This window comes from Mytilus californianus, unplaced genomic scaffold, assembly GCF_021869535.1.
Source record: "Mytilus californianus isolate M0D057914Y unplaced genomic scaffold, xbMytCali1.0.p SCAF_14, whole genome shotgun sequence".
Classification (NCBI taxonomy): Eukaryota; Metazoa; Mollusca; class Bivalvia; order Mytilida; family Mytilidae; genus Mytilus; species Mytilus californianus.
This window is the reverse complement of record NW_026262626.1, coordinates 6,747,994-6,770,414: the sequence shown is the minus strand read 5'-3', so window position 1 is coordinate 6,770,414 and position 22,421 is coordinate 6,747,994. Positions and strand designations below refer to the sequence as shown.

Genomic DNA, 22,421 nt, shown 5'->3' with positions numbered 1-22,421 from the left:
CGTGCTTCCAAAGGTATGCACTGTTTTGTTCTTACAGGAATTCTTTTGAAATGTTAAATGCAAAATTTTATCTGAATAAAAACGTTCTTAGATTGTTAAGTTGTTTAAATGAATATAAAATAACATAAGTGTATTCTAACAACTCGTATATACGTTTTATAAGTTATGCATTAAAGTTTAAAGTGCTAAACAACACTTCATTTAACGTGAAAAGAATATGAATGAATAATGTTTGTAGAAAATGAAACAAAGTAACAATCAAATAAACAGGGTATTCTTGATTCAACTGGTGGTGAAAATATTTTAAATGCAGGAGGCTTACAACTTTTAAAACTTATAAAAAGTCAAAACCAACATACAAAAATGGATTCTGATTGGTCTTTTACGAATATTTTCTCTCCTTAAACAACATGCCGTCGAACGAAATGTTTTGAATCGTGGAAGATGGTTAAAACACTGTCATTTAAAGCTGAATCTGTAAAAAGTTAACTTTTGTTAAATTTGAAAATATAATGCACATAATTATATCACGGTTTTCTTGGATCCTTGAGATCAAAAGATTTTGAAAACAATCGATGCCATATTATGTCTAGGTCATAATTATTGAGATTTAAGATTTGTTTGTGCTCTTTAAAAAAAATTATTATAAAACACGCTTCACTAGTTATTAACAATAAAGATACGATATGATTACTATTGTAAGAACACTTTGACTTTGCACAAACGTAGAAAAAAAATAGAACAACACTTAATAAATGTTATGCGTCCAAAGCGCTTTGCTGGATTTACCTTCATCAGGAAATCTGAAAGCCGAATCTTTAAAAGCCAATCATGTACAAGAACCGAAAGAAATGAAGAGCTATATGACCACAAAATGTCTAAAAATAATAACCAATTCCATAAATTTCCTAAGGAAGTTGAAGTCTTTATTTACAATTTCTAAATGTAGCAACGGACAATTCTAAAAATGTTTGTTATTATCATGTTTGTAACGAAGAACTAACTACTGAGATTACGATACCCTCAGGAATTGATAGTCCTCCAGCACCGATATCAATCAAGTGATTTAAAAAAATGATAAAACACTTTTTAAATTCCATGTGTCCAAAGCGCATTTCTATAGACGATGTCGTACACTCACAACAGTCGTTAAAACTACTGTCGGTATAGTGTAGGTAGTTTCCGTTTTCCTTTTTGTATTTGTGTCAGTTGCGTATTGTCCTCTATATTCTTAATTTTGATTTTTATCGCAATTGATGCAGTATATTGTCCATAATATATAAATAACAGACTTCCTCCTTGTAATTATTTGGGAAAAATGGCCAACTGACGTGTGCATTCTTTTTTTTTAATTTGAGGTCCTACCAGTTCGCCTTCTTTATGGATTTATATTTCTTACCCATTTGTATTGCAATTTCGATTTTTATCTTTATCCTTAATTGTATGTATTATGAAGATGAAAACGGTTTAATTTGCATTTAATGAACACTAGATTTCAGCAACATTGTTTAAAGACCACCAGGAAGAACATCCAAGCTTTTTGTGATATTGTTTGAACATCGTTGTTGAAATAAATACATCTCGAGAAAAGAATTCTCATTTTTATTTCAAATACTGAAAACTCATAACAAAGCTCGCATATTAAAATCAGAAACTAAAATGTCTCCCCTGCAGAATCATGGTGTCTTATGTGATCTGAATCTTTTTCGATAGATAACATTAATTTACAATAAGCATTTTTTCTTGAAAATTGAGGAATGTTAATAACTTTAACTATCTGGGAGCATAAAAAGCAAAACATATAACACCAGTTCAACATAAACCATATATGACCATCCCTAAGTTTTAATAAAAGTACATAGTTATAAAATACACATTTTTAATATAAAAATAGCATTCTAGGTATACTAGTTCTGACTAGTAGACACAGCGCATATGGTACAATAGGGGACTAACTAGCATCGGTCTGGATATTAGATGATTGATTGATTGTTGGTTGCTTAACGTCCAGTGGCAAATATTTCATGCATATTCAGGACGAGAACAAATTAACAATAAATACAATAGGTAGGTTCTGTAATATAGGCGTCTGGGATTGAGGTCGGAGAAATTTAGACTGCCACGGGAAATGAGGGTATATTGGATAGGGACAGACATTTAGCCTTGCAACAGGTCACCTACGGACCCCTCAAAGAGTTGTTGCAAAGGTTCTTAACGTGCAAAGAGCGTGGCACTCTCTTTACACGAGGCATCGGATTTAACGTCCCCATTCTGACCGGACGTGGCTGCAAATTTGTACATCCCGCACAGCCAAACGGACGCCCCACTTTAGCACGGGTTTTACTGCCGGTCGGAGGAAGACCAATGGTGACCATACTTCTATTCCCCAGTCACCCTTGGGGGGCTGGATATTAGACTTTTGACAATAACATAAATAAGTTACTTTACATAAATGTACGTCAATTATTATATATCCGGAAAAAAGTTTTTAATTTATAAAATACGATGAGCTTTTCTGTATCCAGGTGACTTATAAATGGATTTGAATCCATAGTACTTTTTCTTTTTTTCGGGTAAATCGGAGTTTTTTAATTGCTCTCTTTCGTAAACGAATCTCTTCACAGGTTCATGTCTTTCCATATAGTCGTTCATTTTATTCCATCCGCCACCAACTGTGACTATATAATCGTCAATTTTTTTTCTGAAATAATGACAATGAATCGTTATGGCGGGAATAATAAAAGCGATAGTTTAAAGTGTTTTCAATTAAACAAAAATATTTTTTTTGACACTTTGCTTCGCATTTTGAGATTGATTTATAGATCGTCTGTGTAAATAAAATTGAGAATGTAAATGGGGAATATGCCAAAGAGACAACAACCCGGTCAATGAGCAGATAACAACCGAAGGCCACCAATAGGTCTTTAACGCAGCGAGAAAATCCCGCGACCGGAGGTGGTCCTCAGCTGGCCCATAAATAAAAATGTGTACTAGTAAAATATACAGAGACAAAGTAAGCTTTAAAAATCATTTTTCAATCAAGTAGGAGTTTTTAGTGTTTCATATTTACCATACGGTTTTAGTCTTTGTATTACATGACATAAGCCATATACATTCTGATATGTAAAGCGAAAAAAAAAAAACTTTTTAGTTTCAGCTATACCCATTATGTCAGGGTAGATTGGATAGATGAGATGTAAGGACTATCTGAATCATAGCTTTATTTTTTGTTGCATTTAGGGTCTTTTATTACTCACTGCACTGTCAAGGGTTTGCTCATTGCTGAATGTCGTACATTGAGCTATATTCGGGTAAGTATTTGTCATATTGAAAATAATATCACATCTTATTTTTATAAAGATAATGAGGTACAAGAGGTCATAATCAATATATCTTAATGTGAACTTGACACTGGTCAAATGCTTTTACTTTTTGTCTTTGAGAAAGGTTTGTATTACTGATCGTCAAAAGTAAGAAAGATATTTAACCGATTAAATGACACAGACAAAAGGAGTACGGAAGTAGCAATACACGACCGAGAGAATAAAATATTACGACTAACATACAATACTTTAGAAAAAAGTAGGCGGTGGATACAAAGAGTACAAAAAAATAACAATGATTCGGAAAAAAGTAAATAATAATATAGCCGAAAAGACTATCAACTGCGAAAAAAATAGTACCTTTCAGAAAATAAGGTACGTTTTTGTGTAGTTTTTCAGACAATTCATTATGTTAACATTGACTGAAAGACTAAGATTGTCTTATTTACTAATTGTTCAGTCTTTTAAGATCTATTCAGAACAAATTGATGACCGTTTCAGATCAAATTGTTTAACTAGTGATAACATGCTGGCCTGATCTACAAAACGGTAGACTAAGAACTACGACTAAGCAACACGAACCCAAAGGGAAATCGCGGGTATTCTCAGGTGCTCCGGAAGGGTAAACAGATCGTGCTCAACTAGCACTGTTCATGGCAAGCACACATTAGGTGGTGAGTTTGATTTGCTGATGCCAAAATCGAGGAAATATGATGAGATTTTTGCTTCATGTACGTCAGTTGGAATATATCGGTGATCATCTGTGAGACATGTATTCCATAAAGGATAGTATTGCTTTCTTTTCATTCTTATTTAGAAATTATTTTAGTCGTTGTTTCGTGATTCTATTTGAATGCTGTTTTTTTTTATCTTATTATAATTTGTAGTTTTGGGATTTGTCTCACATCTTTTTAGATTTCTTACCTTTTTTACCTTCTGTTTAGGTAGGATAGGAGGATCAATCTCAAATGGTTTTGGCTCAAATATTTCTGTAGGTGGTCTCAAATCTATACAATAAACTAACTGGCCCTACAAATTAAATTGTTTTAAAGATGGAAGTTAAGAAATAAAGTTGTACACTCAGCATAGACTTTGTGAACATCTATTTCTTTGAAACATGATAGTACATGATAGTACCACAATTTGACAATATTGCACGCTAATCTTTTCAAGTATTAAGCTATCGATTTATATAGCAAAGAATGTGTTTTATATATATATATATATAAAAGCAGACAGTTTCGTTGGGGTTTACATTTTGTTTATTTCGAGGATAAATTATATCCCCGAAATTAAACCCCATTGAATTGTAACCTTCATAGAATAATACATTCGCAAACTGGAAACCATGAAAACAAATTCCTATGAAATAGAGTTTAGAGACAAAACCACGAAATGTAACGCTAAGAAAGTTAATGTTTCTTTTATATATCATCCATATCCATTGCTTTGTAAATCATATCAATAAATGTTTAAGTTTCTATTTTTAAAGTGCCATGAAAGAATACTCGGTTGTTCACACCAATGTGTATTGTTTTGTATGAAGCTAATTTTTTGTATGTTTCATCGGGTAATTTTTTGCTAAGTAAACAATGCCATAAAGTTATAAGTATTATAAAGACAGGAAATCTACAAGATACTAACATTTTGCTACCGTTTGAAAAATTTCTATACTAAAAGATTAGAAAAAAGGAAGAGTAATTTACTGACAGTGTACTCGTATGATTAGTCCTGAAATGACTTATGTACTTTACCCATCTATATAACGTTCACCCAGAGATGTACAAAATTGGTAAAGATTTCATTGTTTCTTAGGTTAGTTTTATATCAGTAACAACAGCTACAGAATAAAACTACTACAACATGGTCCTGCAACATATGACTTTGGGTGATTAAATATGTATTGACTTGTCCTGTTTGTTTTTTTAATTTTCCCATTTTCTAAAACGATTCAGTTTTCACTTTTCAAAACTCCAGGATCATTTGTTCAACTTTTTGTTAGTGCTAACGAGTCGTTTAATTTCTTAATCATTTGCATAAACATATTTATATGATTAGTGTGATGTTCAACTTGTCATTAATGTTAGCACTGTGTTAGAAATGAAAAAGCTGTCATTAAATCTAATCCACCTCGTGAAGGTGTATTTGATATTAGTCATGCGATAAAAATATACAATAAGGCTGCTGTGTCAATGTTTGCTCGAAAAGTGAGACCTTTTAAAGGTATTTATCCCCTAGAAAGGGATTTTTAGTAATGAATAGCTATGAAAGCGCCTTTAATTTGAAAGAAACACAATAAATGTGTTATGAGTTGAGTTAAAATATAAATTGGAAAGGGATTAGTCAAGAAAAGGCGAATGATTGGACGAATACATGTAATGGTAATCTGATAACAGAAAAAATTGCACATTTCGGCTGGTTTTATTTTGTGTTTATGTCCCTGTTTTCCGAGCACTGTTGATTGTACAGAAGGGTCCATTATTGTGTAGATTCATTCAATAAATTATGACGAACCAGCTTTTGTAAATAATAAATGTTACCATAGCATTATGCACAGTGATTTCCAAAGCAAGTCTTTGTACATCCAACATTCATGTATTTATTTGTGATGTGTTTCTGTTATGGTTTCGGTTGGATAATCTGTTATGTATTATCGTTTGTAGTCCAAATAATTATAAAATTGCCTTTCTATGACATCATTGTCATGACAATTGTTTGGACGAGTATTGTGAAAATAATTGTATAAAGTTTGAGATTGCATGTTAATTACGTAAGCGCGTCACAGTGCGGTTTGCATGTTGTGTCGACTATTATGTTATGTGTTTGTTCATTTCTCTGTGATGAATGTTCTTGCGTGTGTTTGTGCTGTATTTCTGACACGTAGTGTTGTCGTTTCAGCGATATTATTTAACATTGTCATAAAGCGGGAGGTTTGGCTAGCCATTAAACCAGGTTCAACCCACCATTTTGTTTCTTGAAATGTCCTGTACCAAGTCAGGAATATGGCAGTTGTTATCAAATAGTTCGTTTAGTATGTTGGCGTTTGTTTTTGTTGCACTTCAGTGTTCCTGTTGTTCCTTTGTTTTCCTCTTAAAGTTGATGTGTTTCCCTCGGTTTTAGTTTGTAACCCGGATTTGTTTTCTCTCACTCGATTTATGACTTTTGAACACCGGTATACTACTGTTGCCTTTATTTGCTAATTTCCCCGTTTTTCTAAATTCAAATATTAGCACATTTAGTAGCGCCATTGACCTTACAGCTCACAAAGGTAAATTTTAGAGCTCAGATCATAGGATATTATTATTTTTGAGTAGTTATATTTCATCATATATATTTATTTCCATTTAGTATACACTATGAGTATGAGCTCGACGAGGAACCACATTTCTATAATGAAAATATACTACAGGGCCTTTTATAGCTGACTATGCGGTATGGACTTTGCTCATTGTTGAAGGCCGGAAGTTGACCTATAGTTGTTAATTTCTGTGTCATTTGGTCTCTTGTGAATAGTTGTCTCATTGGCAATCATACCACATCTTCTTTTTTATAAATACAGTAAAAAGTTAAATCACAAAAATACTGAACTCCAAGGAAAATTCAAAAAGCAAAGTCCATGATTAAATGGCAAATTCAAAAGCTCAAACACATCAAACGAATGGTTAACAACTGTCATATTCCTGACTTAGTACAGGCATTTTCTTATGTAGAAAATGGTGGATTGAACCTGGTTTAATTGCTAGCTACACCTCTCACTTGTATGACAGTCGCATCAAATTCCATTATATTGACAACGATGCGTGAACAAAACAAACAGACACAAAAGGTAAAAATGTCAAAAAAGGGGTACAGCAGTCAACATTGTGTTATCATTTTAATCACTATAAAACAAACAAATGTAACAAAGAAGCACAAAAAGACATCAAATGTAACATCCTCATTTTGCTTTTTTATTATACGATTTTATTTATCTATGCAAAATCCACCCATAAAGGATGGAAGATTTTAAGTACTGGCATATAATCGCGCGTTTGACGTCACACAGGTAGATATAAAATAATTTTGTCGTTCAAAGTATGACGAGATACATAAGTACAGAGTCAAGTCAAATGGATATCACCAAAAACAGACTTAATAGTAAAAGTAATATTAATAAAATAATATAATTCTGTCGTTCAAAGTATGAATGGATACATAAGTACAGAGTCACGTCAAATGGATATCACAAAAAACAGACTTAACAAATGGATATCACAAAAAACAGACTTAACAAATGGATATCACAAACAACAGACTTAACAGTAAAAGTAATATAAGTAAAGACAAATAAAAGAATACTATAACACGTTATTAAGATGATAAACAACGTCAGTACACAGAATCTATACTTCAAGACCATCGTGTATTATTTGTGAAGTTGATACGGAATATTTATCAACAAGGTCTTGGTACCTTCCGATGAACCTTTTTTAGAAAAAGGACGAGACGTTCATTGACATACCCCTGGTTCATCAACTTTCTGCTCAGACACTGGTGACGTTTTATAAAGTCGAGTAGGAGCTGCAAGCTCTTGAATACCGTATAAGTTGGGAAATGCATATCCAATATGCAGGTGAAGTTGGTATATTGCTATTTAGGTGGGGGAAATTGATAATTTCAAAATTAAAATCGTCTCGTTTGTCATAGATTCTTGTACTGAGATGACTGTGTATGTTAAATTCGGGGTATAAGTCTAAAAATGAGGCGGAGGAAGCCGTGTCTGTTCTTTCTTTAATTTCTAGTTTTGGGGGATATATTAATGGAACCCAATCAGAAAAGTTCGGATTGTTAATGGAACGAACATCATCAATATATCTGAAAGTGAAATTAAATAACCTGGCTTCTTTGATCTTCTTGTTTTTGAAAAGTGTCCGAGGGAACTCATGTTCATATGAAAATAAGAAGAGGTTGGTAAGGAGAGGCGCACAGTTCGTTCCTATAGAAATGCCGACAATTTGTTGAAAAAGTCTACCTCCAAATTCAACAAATATGTTGTCAATAAGAAACTCCAACATACTGATCACTTGTTCCTCTGTGTAGCATGTTTTACCCTTTTGGTCACTATTAACAAAATATGCCTTATGGTATCCCAAAGTAATAAATTTATAGCGTATGATACCATTTTTATGTTGAAAAGCATTGTGGATTATTTCTTTTAGACGGTTTTTCAATTTCACATGGGGAATGGTGGTATACAAGGTTGAAAAATCAAAAGTTTTGAGAGAACTAATTTCAGAAAAAGACCGAGATTTGAAATTATCGAGAAGGTCTTTAGAGTTTTTAAGAATCCACATATGGTTAATACCACTACGCGAGTAAACAGTTTTACAGTATTTCTGAAGACCCTCTTTCACTGCGGACAGAGTTTTAGTCAATCTAATGGACAATTCTTTAGTGGAACATGCAGATGAGCCGGCAATGTACCATTGTTTGTACGGAATTTTGTGAAGTTTAGGTATCCAATACAAACATGTGTTTTATGTCAGTGATTAAGTATATAACCAATAAAAAGTCTGATTATCATGTCTCTCAGCTGACACGATATACAAAAACACTTGGGAAACCTCATTTCAGAGTGTCAGGAATTTTTCAAAGAAGTCTTATACCCCGTGGGATGAGAGGTAGGTGTCCTATTACTAGTACCCTTCAGAAAGCCAAACACTTCCCAATAACTCATATCATCAATATATGTTTGAATTTTTAACACTGAAAACTGCTTCCTCGGTAAAGCGCTCAAGGTCCGATTAAGAAATGATAAAATAAAAATGGCATCAAATTTGACAAAAAAAAGAGCTTGGAGAAACTATATGTTAGTAGGTGATCGTTACATTTGAGATAAAGATAAATAGCCATTATATTAAACGTCTTCTTTTTTATTTCCTTTGACATCGTTATCTAACAGTGTAATTTTTATAAAAGAAAAAAACAACCATGCTAAAACCTTTGAAATCATTTCTTTTTCATGGTGTTTTATTGGTTTTATCTTTATTAATTCACATAAACGTGCACGTTTCATAATTGGAAGTTAAAAATAAAGAAATATTCAGCCATGTCAGCATGAATATATATATCTTTTTTTTTATTTAACTTTCTTGACCACAAAACCGGCATCCCTTTCTGTCATTCTGTGAAACAATTTAATGGATTTAGAATTTTATCTGAAATTTTGGTTTTGTTATAGTTTTCAAATGAGAAATATTTGTAATACACGTGTTTAACTGAAGGTGATCTAAGATCATGCTACAAATGACGTACAAATATTCATATAGCTATAAGAAGTTGTAATTTCTATGCATGTTATATGTGATTTTGTTTATTTTGATATAAATTAAATAATTGTCGGGACCTGGATAGTCTACAGTAATCACTAGCATGACAACGTCAAAATCATGCATAGGAAAAATAAACGAAAAATGTGATAACATTCATTATGCTATGCAGGTTGTAGAATAAAAATGTAATTTTAAGAATTGAATGCTTCTTCTTGTAACTTGGGCGCTCCATACAAAATGCTTTGTTCCTCGTTTTTACACTCATTAAAATTACAAAAAAAAAGCATTCAAATCTTCAATTAAATAAAATTGTAATGAAATTCAAGAAACAAACTAAAAGTAAGTCAAATGTATATTGACCACAGATTGAAAGGAGTGAATGATTACATGGAATGACTGACTTCATGGTCAGAGGTGGATGTTGAGAATTGTAAAATACATGATGTTAAAATAAATAACACATAATACGATTTTACTGTAGTTTTAGAGGAGATATAGTTAATTGATTGTTGTTGCTGAACATCCAGTGTCAAATGATTCATGTATATATATGAGGGAGAGCAATTAAAAGAATTTATTGCAAACAAGAAGTTGCACGTGTTATCGTTGAAAAAGAGAGAAAGTCTCAAAAGTGGAAAGGGGGGAGAATAAATTATGAGTCCGATTAAAACAAACAAACATGACCAAAAAGGGGTGCCAAAGACAGACAGCAATTAACAAACTAGAATTAGTTTTGCATGCAAAAGCGTATGTCACCCATCCCCAGGTTGCAGCATTTTGATTTTTTTTTTATATATTTGCTGTTTCCATGGTAACGGCAGCCATTTTGAAAATTCCAAAGTCCAATAGCAACTCTCCACATGCCAGTTAACATTTCTGAAAAGTTTGATAAAATTTTGAACATTTTGAAATTTTTTGGCCTTTTTTGTATTTGTGATGTTTCCATGGTAACATTTACCGTTCCAAAATTTCAAAGACAGAAGTAGCATAGATTCATTGTATTTGACCTATCATGTAAAGTGAGTAAAAGCTACTTTAAGATTTTTTTAATAGGGTTTTTTTGTAAACTATCCCCCGGTTTCCATGGTAACGGCGGCCATTTGGGAATTTCTAAATATGGTCAGCACATCTAGGTATGCCAGGCAATATTTCCATGAAGTTTTATCCAGTTTGAACATTTTTGACGTTTCCATGATTACTGCGGCCATTGAAAAAATTCAACAGACGTCATTATGATAACCATTTATTATGATTGGTTCACTAAACACCCAGGGATTGCCCGGACAAAACTAGGTGGAAAAAAATAATAATAGGAAAGAAGAAAGTGAGGAAAAAACAATAAGTCACATTGTCGATCAGTTGACATAGACATATAAAAACAGGTAACTTCAGATTGAACACAAGTAAATCATCAAAAACTTTTAAAAATCAGAAATATAAACATATTCCTTAAATGTTTTATTCATAGTTATCGGTCTGTTGTAGCATAATCTTACCCAAATTTAAAAGAGACTATAAAAAAAGGACAGACATATAACAACTGCTCTTTGTTTAATCTTTTTTGTATGTGTCTGTCCCAAGTCAAGAGACTTTATTTCAGTGGTTTTCGTTTGTCGTTACATATCCCGACAGGATTTGTAGCCCGACTGGCCTGTGAGGCCAAGTAATCTTTTCCTATCACTTAGTGTCCGTCGTCCGTCGTCGTCGTCTGTTATTTTTTACAAAAATATTCTCGGAAACTACTGGGCCAAATAACCAAGATTGTCAACAATCATCATTGTTTAAAAAAGGTGACCTCGCGTGCTAATGAAGATGGCCGACATGGCTAAAAATATAACATAGGGGTTAAATGTCTTTTATTTTGAAAACCGCTTCAAGTAGAGAAAATGTGACAGGGCAAAATTGTTCAGAATGTTGAGCTCTACCTTTTGTTTATTTACGCCAAAACTGCCATAATAAATCTTATAGGAGTTATTGTGTTTTTAAGAATGAATTTAACCATTTTTAATTTTCTTTCACTATTATCTTGAAACTTATAACAGATAGACAGAAACTTTCAAAGGCAAATATGATCAACAAGAAAAGATCTACAAATAAAAGTCAACATGGCCGAAATATCCAGTCGACTTCAGATTAGATTTATTGCCCTATAATGACGATTTTGCCAATATCATAAAAACTATGTAAGATTCAATGAACTTGAAATAACAAAAATGATCAGCAAGACAGGATCTACAAATAGGTTAACGTGATCGACATAACTGAAATTATCAGTTAACTCTTAATAGAGTTATTCCCTTTTAATAATGATTTTTACTACAAAGTGGGCATCGTTAAAGTTGTAGATACACGACATAGGCTCTTTAGAGCCTCTAGTGTACATAAATCAGGCTTTCTTCAGTTTCACGTTTGAATTATTTTAAAGTTGTCATTTCGGGGCCTTTTATTGCTTACTTGGTGGATTTCACATAGATAAATAAAATCGTATAATAAAAAAGCAAAACGAGGATGTTAAATTTGATGTATGCCTTTTTGTGCATCTTCGTTACATTTGTTTGTTTTTATAGTGATTAAGATGATAACACAATGTTGACTGCTGTACCCCTATTTTTGACATTTTTACCTATTGTGTCTGTTTGTTTTATTCACGCATCGTTGTCAATATAATGGAATTTGATGCGACTGTCATACAAGTGACAGGTTTAGCTAGCTATAAAACCAGGTTCAATCCACCATTTTCTACATAAGAAAATGCCTGTACAAAGTCAGGAGTATGACAGTTGTTATCCATTCGTTTGATGTGTTTGAGATTTTGATTTTGCCATTTGATTATGGACTTTCATTTTTGAATTTTCCTCGGAGTTCAGTATTTTTGTGATTTTACTTTTTACTATTCGGTATGAGTTTTGCTTATTGTAGAAAGCCGTACGGTGACCTATAGTTGTTAACTTCTACATCATTTGGTCTCCGGTGGATAGTTGTCTCATTGGTAATCATACCACAACTTATTTGTTTATTTACTATTATGAACCCTATCTTGCTTGAATATCGGATACCCAAGTTATGTCAAAGTGTCTTATACTTTTGTTTATTCTTTATAATAATTGTTTTTATTTGCAAATTGTAAAAAAAGTTCAGGGTATTGTTAATAAATATAACGATACATCGCAATTCAGTTGAAATAAAAAATATTAATTTTCAAATTAAACCACTGTGTTTTATGGCATAACAATTACAAAATTGAATAATTAAAATTGTCACATTGTGTCTTCTTGTGCCGTATGCATTACAATGAATGTTATCAGTCACAGTTCTGTAGTTAATTTTTACCATCCGTAATATTTATCTAAAAAGTCAACTTGGCATGTCCTACTTGATAGAAATGCAGACGTCTTTGCCAAAGCGTAAACAGAGATTACATTCCAACGATTTACGTTACGACGATTTCGTCATTAATAAAACAAAAAGCGTTAATAACTCTGTAGAGAGTTGTACTACATTAATTACAGAAATTACAGGTTTTTGAAGGAATTATCATGTGGAAACATCAATTAAACAAAGACTTCAAGTTATCTGCTATCAATATCAAATTCTATGAAAATTCAATAAGGGTACATTGTTATGCAACCAACGATTTGGAACAGTCACATGCTGCTCGGTAAAATTATTTTAAACAATGATTGAAACTTTTTCTTATAAAAATGAATTTTACTCATTGAATATGATGAATGCAATTTGTTGGGTATTTTTCTACCATCCGAACCCATCATTTCAGATAGAAGATATGTGAACAAACAATAGAAGAACTCTGTCCCTAGTCATGGCCGTAATGCAAATGTTTATTATTGCAAAATGTACACTTAAGCATATTCTGTTAAAAAGTATATGTTAATTTCTGCATTTACTGAAATATTTCCCTTCAGAGCACGTTTCACTTTTTTTTTTTTAACTCAAACAGACAATTGTACAAAGTCAGGAATATGTGTTATCCATTCGTTTGATGTGTTTGAGCTTTTAATTTTGCCATTTGATTATGGACTTTCATTTTTGAATTTTCCTCGGAGTTCAGTATTTTTGTGATTTTACTTTTTACTATTCGGTATGAGTTTTGCTTATTGTAGAAAGCCGTACGGTGACCTATAGTTGTTAACTTCTACATCATTTGGTCTCCGGTGGATAGTTGTCTCATTGGTAATCATACCACAACTTATTTGTTTATTTACTATTATGAACCCTATCTTGCTTGAATATCGGATACCCAAGTTATGTCAAAGTGTCTTATACTTTTGTTTATTCTTTATAATAATTGTTTTTATTTGCAAATTGTAAAAAATGTTCAGGGTATTGTTAATAAATATAACGATACATCGCAATTCAGTTGAAATAAAAAATATTAATTTCCAAATTAAACCACTGTGTATTATGGCATAACAATTACAAAATTGAATAATTAAAATTGTCACATTGTGTCTCCTTGTGCCGTATGCATTACAATGAATGTTATCAGTCACAGTTCTGTAGTTAATTTTTACCATCCGTAATATTTATCTAAAAAGTTAACTTGGCATGTCCTACTTGATAGAAATGCAGACGTCTTTGCCAAAGCGTAAACAGAGATTACATTCCAATGATTTTACGTTACGACGATTTCGTCATTAATAAAACAAAAAGCGTTAATAACTCTGTAGAGAGTTGTACTACATTAATTACAGAAATTACAGGTTTTTGAAGGAATTATCATGTGGAAACATCAATTAAACAAAGACTTCAAGTTATCTGCTATCAATATCAAATTCTATGAAAATTCAATAAGGGTACATTGTTATGCAACCAACGATTTGGAACAGTCACATGCTGCACAGTAAAATTATTTTAAACAATGATTGAAACTTTTTCTTATAAAAATTTATTTTACTCATTGAATATGTTGAATGCAATTTGTTGGGTATTTTTCTACCATCCGAACCCATCATTTCAGATAGAAGATATGTGAACAAACAATAGAAGAACTCTGTCCCTAGTCATGGCCGTAATGCAAATGTTTATTATTGCAAAATGTATACTTAAGCATATTCTGTTAAAAAGTATGTGTTAATTTCTGCATTTACTGAAAAATTTCCCTTCAGAGCACGTTTCACTTTTTTTTTTTTTTTAACTCAAACAGACAATTGTACAAAGTCAGGAATATGTGTTATCCATTCGTTTGATGTGTTTGAGCTTTTAATTTTGCCATTTGATTATGGACTTACCATTTTGAATTTTCCTGGGAGTTAAAAATTTTTGTGATTTTACTTTTTGTATTAAACTAAAATAGTAATATGTTACCATTAAAATATGAACATGTTTAAAAATTTTACATTCAATAATATTTGACACCCAAAAACTAGGTAAAATAAAAAAAAGAAGTAATGAGTACCGTTTTACAATGCATTGTGGGAATCACTTGTTTCCAAATTAATCGAATGATAACTAAAAACTAATAATAAAATTTAATGATCTAATAATTAAATTGATTTATTGCATTCAAAATACATGTATTTGTTTATTGAGTTTCGATTGTACAGTCAGTCCATTGTTTACGGTTTGCCATTTAAATCTTTACAACCATATATTTAAACATACGAAAGAATATGCTTTGAAGCGCCTCGTGGACTTTTGTCATATATAAACACGTGTTCCCGCTCAATTTTCATTCAATGATTATTTCTCAACAGAATTGCACAAGGATAGGACCAGAGCGTAAATAAGATAAGTTGGTTAAGTTTATCCGTTATACTTTAGATATGTTTCCTTTTATTCATTTTAATTTACTATAATAATTTGGTTTATATTTACAGAGCAAACCTTTTTTACCTGTGAGTTGAAATTCTGTGACGATAAAGTAAAACGGGTAACTTTAAGTTTAACACGTGTTCGCATGTGTTCGTATAATTATATGTTTCTCATCACGTTCATTATTAAATTAATGAATTGTTTAATGTCACTTTAATTAGATTTATATATATATATATGTGCTTATTTATGACCATTCATTTTCATTTACTTATGGTTCTTGCATTTAATTCACAGTTCTATCGGTAAGTTTTTGTTTTTTATATTTTACCATAGTAGCAATAAATATGCTCATGTATAATTAGCTATGGAATACTTGTGTAGGCTTGCTGACAATTATACGCTTAGTTACATTATTTTAATTTATGTTCTTTACCTGCACATAATTCAGGTACTAAATTGACACTGAAATACCGGTTATTCAAGTTACGGAAGGCCCGATTATTACAAATGTGACGGCATTTATTTAATTATAAATACAACTGCTGTTTAGTTTGCTGCATGTTATTGTGCATATAAAGCTTTCTTTAAATTTGATTCAATAAATTGATAATGATATTATTCCTGTTATGATGTTATGGAACACACGATTCTTACAAATGTAATGGCATTTACAACTGCCGTTCAAATTACTGCTGGTTATTATACACTTATAGATGTCTTAAGAGACGTACATTATATACACATTTATAATAGTATATATTTAAGGTACGGAGCATTTTATCTATATGCAGCCGAGGCATCAATGTAATGTTTCATAAATTAAAACATCTTTATATATTTATGAAAACAATATACTTATAATGACTTCATTTTATAAAAGAATAGAAGAAATGAAGTAAGCCGGAGATTAAGACCAAGGGTAAACAACGTTGGAGTTCAACGACCTGCTCCTCGTGAAGTACCAGCACCAGAACAGGTACCCGTTCCTGAGGAAGTTGTCCGAGTGGTAAACAGAGGAAGACACGGAAAAAGAAGGCGTGCAGCGCCCGAGCTTCAACAACCAGATCAACCTGTGGAGCCCAATAATCAACCTCCACCTCAGAAACAACTGAAAACTACGGCAGTTCACGCTCAACCGGGTAATACTTTAAATACTACTGTCCTTTGTTTATACCATGTTCTAATGAAATTGACATAATTATTTCTCAGCAAATAATAGAGAAAATTCGGAATTGTAAAAATGTTGATTTTGGTACTCTTCTTCAACAAAATAGTCAATATTATAGTAGTTTGGATCAGAAACAAAGCGTAATGGTTAAAAATGGAATGCTTGTCATTTCTCATTACCCTTCAAAGGACAATACAATAAATACCATTGAATTATGGACTGAAGCATTTGCAGTTTTTTTCTAAAATACTTCTTCAAAAACATGCTGGCTTAACACAAGACTTGTTTACATACATGTTAATCATAAGAGTTTTTATATCAGATGCACATTTTGACAGAGTTTACCCGTATGATAGAAAATTTAGATTAAGTGTATCACTAAAACACTCTAAATCTTTGTCTGAGATTGATGGCTTTCTTTGGTTGAAATTCATTGTAAAGGGATCGCAAGGCACACCTAATCCTGTAGTCTGCCAGGCTAACTTACAAAAACATTGTTATGACTATAACTTTAAAGGTTATTGTCAGAAATCTCAAGTGTTTTACAGACATAACTGTATGAAATGTTCATTACAACATCCAGTCTTATGTGTTAGATTTGATAGCTTACAAAGTAACCAAGGTTATCATAAGGGATCATTGATGCCACCTGTGTTTATCCAAAATAGATCTCATATGTCTAACCAGTTTCGACAAAACAGGCCTTCATTTGTTCAACAAATAGATATAGGTCACCAATAAACACAAGGTATTTCGTCCCTAGATTTAATCAAATGACATATAGTTAACTTTTCTTTCAGAATTGTCAAAGGATAAATATGATATTTGGAAGAAGAGACATTCATCTTTAATATTGAACAATTAAGATTATCCTAATGAACAGGACAAACAAATTTTGTTTATTGGTTTTAAATTTGGATTTAGATTGAATCATAATTGACCAAGATTTCCACTTGAATCAAAAAATTAAAATCTTTTTTGACAAATCCTATTGGAGCTAGATGTAAGATTGAATCTGAAATATCGTTATGAAGAATAGCAGGTGCTCTTTGTAAGAGACCAATATCTAATCTTAGATATTCTCCTATTGGATTAGTTAAAAAAAAAAAAAAAAAAAAAAAAAAAAAAAAAAATAAATAAATAAAAAAAAAAACAGGTTTTTCGTCTGATTACCCATTTATCATATCAGCCATTGAGCAGCGTTAACGACTTCATCGATGAAAGGTTTACCTCTGTTAAATATTCTTCATTTGATAATGCTGTTGATTACTTCCGGTTTATACATGAGATTTTGACTAATTTGGTTTTAAAATTGTAAATGAATACTACATAGACGAGGCAATGACATTGGGCTGCTCAATTTCATATGCTAAATTTGAGAAGTTTTTAGCCTTTTTGAATTGGTTTTAAAAATAAGTCTGGTTTAAATAATATAGACCACTATTTGGTAGAATTTTAATATTGTTGGCTAATCAGATTCTGATGAATGTGAACAACTGATGTTTCAGAATGATGAAATTTGCAAAGATATTGTAGTCTCACTTGCAAAAAAAAAAAATGAAGGTCCAACTACACTGATTGAATATCTGGGTCTTACAATTGATACTGTTAATATGCTTGTTTAAATTCCACATGAAAAGATTGAAGAAATTTTAAACAGAATTAATAATTTATAAGCCATGAAAAAAGTAACGTTAAAAGAATTGCAGTCAATATGTGGTTCATTAGTTTTCTGCACGAAGGCTATACCTGATGGAAGAGCGTTTAGTTGTATTCGACCATGGACAAAGTGTCAAATCCGTTTCACTTTTATCTATTGATATAGAAATTATTTTTGGAACAGTATAATAGGATTTCGTATTTAAATGATATAGGATGGATATCAAATTTTTATTTTGAACTATATACAGATACTGCTGGTGAATAAGGTAAAGGGTGTGCAATTTATATTAATGCTCAATTGAGTGGCATAAAGAATGTAATAGTTCAGAAATAATTGAAGATATAACATATTTTGAAATCATTCCAATAACACTGGTTTGATAAATTATACAAGAAACATACTTTTTCCCATTGATAACCTGGCAGTAGTGAATGTTTTAAACAAAATGTCAAGAAAATATTAACTAGTTTCGTCCGTTTTTAGTTTAATTATTCACTGTTCACTAATTGGTAATTTTCAGTTTAAAGCTGTTCACATTTTGTCAAAGGACAATGCAATTGCTGATGCATTATCTCGTGCAAATTTTCAGAAATTTCAATGTCTGCACCACTTGACAGCGATTTTCCACATCCAATTCCAGTGGAGTTCTGGAACCTTTTAAAGATGAAGTGAATAAACTTTTAAGGCAATCTGTTTCTTCAAATACAATGGATGTGTATGAAAATGCATCTATTCATTCATAAATTTCTGACCTGTTTTCGAATAGAGGAAAGTTGGCCACCTCTTGTTAATCATACAATTAAATTACATAGCTTTCATAAATAGTTATTCCTATAACCTTCAAAAACATATCTATCAGGAATAAATCATAAGTTGAAAATAAATAATTGAAATGATTATAGCAAATCATTTATTTTGAAAATAATGTTAAAAGGTAAAAAAGTAAAAGAAAACCTATTACTGTTGATGTATTAAAACAACTTGAATTAATTCTTCAATGTTTGTAAATGTTTAGGGGAGGATTTGCTTAAGCCTTTTTTGGATTTATGAGAATTAGAGAAATCACAAAACTGATGATCATGTTTAAAAAAATTCAGATATTAAATTTGATGATATTAGTTCTAAAGTTTTTGTTACAATTATGTCTTCTAAGAAGGATCAAATTGGTTGTTCGACAAGTTTAATGTTGTCTTCAAATGATAATGATGATGAACATTGTGTTGTCAAAACATTTGCAGATAACTTACAGTTACATACAAGTTGATGTGGGCAGGAATGTCCGGTATGTCACTATATAATTTTGTACCAATAGAAGAGAATGTGATACATGGTGGGGGTTTACCAGATGCTGTTTTGCTTCACTGTGGTGGCAATGAAATTAGACTTGTAAACTGTGCAAAAAAATTTATTTTATATTTAATTTATGCTAGATATAGTTGGACGTATGGTGAATGGAAGTTAAATTATTTTTTCAAGCATATTACCAAGGTTGAAATGAAGATGTTCAAAAGATTTAAAAGCAATGGATGCAACCAGGAAACGTACAAATAGGGGAGTTCAATCACATTTAATTAAACTGGGGGTTACACTATAATTCATTCTGATTTTGAAGTCAAACTCTTATCTTTGGTTAGTCATGATGGAGTACATTTATCGTTTATTGGCAATGATATAGTTTTGAATTCTTTTCAAACTGCTTTAGAACAATTTGATAATATACCAAATAATTCTGTTTATCCGATGCATGAATGATGTTTGTTTATATTTGTTGTATGTTGAAATGAATAACAACTAGTTGATATATTTTCGTTTAATTTATGCTGCTTATTCAATTGTCATGGCGGATTAGCATTTGATTGAGAGTTCAATAAAATGCCAATTTTGGCAGTGATTTATTCAAATATTGTTCATCGAGCTGTTATGGATCTGCCCAGCAGCTAGAAATTATTATGCATTTACTGTTGGTTTTACCTTCAGTGACCAATTGTCATCAAGTTTTAACTTGTTGGCCAGTTTGTTGATGTTGGTTGTTTGTTGGTTGATATTGTTGAATATTGTTGAATAAATGCCATGACAAATAATAAGCCAAATTTCAATTGTTTGTTGTTTATATTATTCTGGCGAAGGAATGAAACAAAACAAATCTATAATTGTATATTTATTGCACAAATTGAATATGCAATAATAAAATTTAATGATCTAATAATTAAATTGATTTATTGCATTCAAAATACATGTATTTGTTTATTGAGTTTCGATTGTACAGTCAGTCCATTGTTTACGGTTTGCCATTTAAATCTTTACAACCATATATTTAAACATACGAAAGAATATGCTTTGAAGCGCCTCGTGGACTTTTGTCATATATAAACACGTGTTCCCGCTCAATTTTCATTCAATGATTATTTCTCAACAGAATTGCACAACCCACCCTCCCTCCCTTTAATAAACAAAATTGCTGCTGTTTTAAGTTTATTTTTCAGATTACATGGTAAACAGATCCACATGTATTGAATATTTCAATTAGATTGTCATATATCATCAAAAATGTCGGACGTTTCAACATTCATCGGCAGATTCAATGAAACCTGAATATTCAAGAAATTTGCAGTAATAATAAAAAAAAAAAAAATGTCTATCGTCATGGCATTACGTTCTATATGGAAAGTGCGTTGGATGTCATCATCACATTAATTCAACTGGCAGTGATTTATTCAAATATTGTTCATCGAGCTGTTATGGATCTGCCCAGCAGCTAGAAATTATTATGCATTTACTGTTGGTTTTACCTTCAGTGACCAATTGTCATCAAGTTTTAACTTGTTGGCCAGTTTGTTGATGTTGGTTGTTTGTTGGTTGATATTGTTGAATATTGTTGAATAAATGCCATGACAAATAATAAGCCAAATTTCAATTGTTTGTTGTTTATATTATTCTGGCGAAGGAATGAAACAAAACAAATCTATAATTGTATATTTATTGCACAAATTGAATATGCAATAAAGTGATTAAATAATACAATGATAAAAGTTGAACAACAAAATTAAATCATTGTTTTTACTGATCATGCGATTAAGTTTGAACGGCTCGATAAAGTTAATCATATGATAAGTTTAACGACAAGTTGAATAACAGAACCCAGAAAATGAAATTATCAGCCCGAAAATATTGAATAGATTCATGTAATTCAAAAGGACGACATTAGAAAATGAGAGTAAGTATTGTTTGATCTATATCCGTATGATCTTTGTAGTCTTTACAATATGAATGAAAGGACTCTTCATACAGATTTTTTCGACATCAGTCAAATAAGAAGTAAATAATTACCTTTTTAGTAGGTGGTGGCGTTGGTGGTGGTGGCGGTGGTGGTGGTGGCGGTGGAAGTGGTGGTGGTGGCGGAGGCGGAGGGATGCGCTTTGATAGTAGTATCACATAATTTGTGGTCATCTGACAACCGACGTCGCACTGTGCTGGCGGTGACGGCTGTGGCGGTGGTGGTGATGGTGGCGGTGTTGGAGTCGGAGGAGAGGTGCGTCTTGATAGTAGTATCTCGTAATTTGTGTTCATCTGACAACCGACGTTTCGCGGTGAATGACGTTGAACTACATATTCCTGTCGGGAGTCTATATATGTTAGTCTTTGAAAAGTCTTTTCATCAACTGCTTGTTCTATCGTAACATACCCAATAGGTTTTCTATCTCGATAGCTATTTCGAGTAACGGATTTAACATTTGTTTCTTCAGATCTTGGCATTTTTCTCTACACTTTCGTAGCTATTAATACTGAATCCGTCAGTGAAAGGCTTTTTCCTTAGTAACCAGCTTTAAATAGCAGTTTGTAAGTTTGAAATATACTGTCACTTTCTCTACGTCACAAGCAGGTAATCATTTGGATCTATACCTCTTAATTTTTGTTTATATTAAAGTACAAACAGTCATGATTTATTATTTACATACATTCTTAGCAAAAGCCCATATCACATGTAAACGAATATGAAAAGCGCTTTAAGTCTACACGTTTATTGTTGATTCATGGTAACCCCTCGTTTGTTTTTAAATCTATTAATTGGATCTTTATATTATATTGTTTAATTGCGTGAAGTGATCTTTTGAATCCAATTTTTTAGGATCATCACGGTTTATTAAACTCGTGGTTTTTAAAATACTAGCCCTACTTTAAAA

The 22,421-nt window shown here is 31.7% G+C and overlaps 1 protein-coding gene and 1 long non-coding RNA gene across 2 annotated transcripts; one reads left to right on the top strand and one right to left on the bottom strand.

Annotated features, from left to right (window-relative positions):
* Positions 1-1,588: 1,588 nt before the first annotated feature.
* Positions 1,589-22,235, bottom strand: LOC127724103 (ras-associated and pleckstrin homology domains-containing protein 1-like). The gene is made up of 3 exons (XM_052230963.1): positions 21,568-22,235; positions 4,248-4,352; positions 1,589-2,700 (listed from the first exon to the last, which is right to left on the bottom strand). Exons 1-3 carry the CDS (start codon positions 21,991-21,993, stop codon positions 2,494-2,496), a joined length of 738 nt encoding a protein of 245 aa, XP_052086923.1. The 5' UTR covers positions 21,994-22,235; the 3' UTR covers positions 1,589-2,493.
* LOC127724109 (uncharacterized) lies at positions 15,117-21,150 on the top strand. The gene is made up of 2 exons (XR_007992361.1): positions 15,117-15,386; positions 16,290-21,150. It is a non-coding gene; the product is annotated as an uncharacterized LOC127724109 (long non-coding RNA).
* Positions 22,236-22,421: the final 186 nt, after the last annotated feature.

Coding starts and splice junctions, on each gene's coding strand:
- LOC127724103 (XM_052230963.1), bottom strand. CDS start 21,993: ATGCCAAGATCTGAAGAAACAAATGTTAAATCCGTTACTCGAAATAGC. Junction 4,353..21,567: donor CGCCACCACCTACTAAAAAG/GTAATTATTTAC, acceptor TTTAATTTGTAG/GGCCAGTTAGTTTATTGTAT. Junction 2,701..4,247: donor CTAAACAGAAGGTAAAAAAG/GTAAGAAATCTA, acceptor CATTATTTCAGA/AAAAAAATTGACGATTATAT.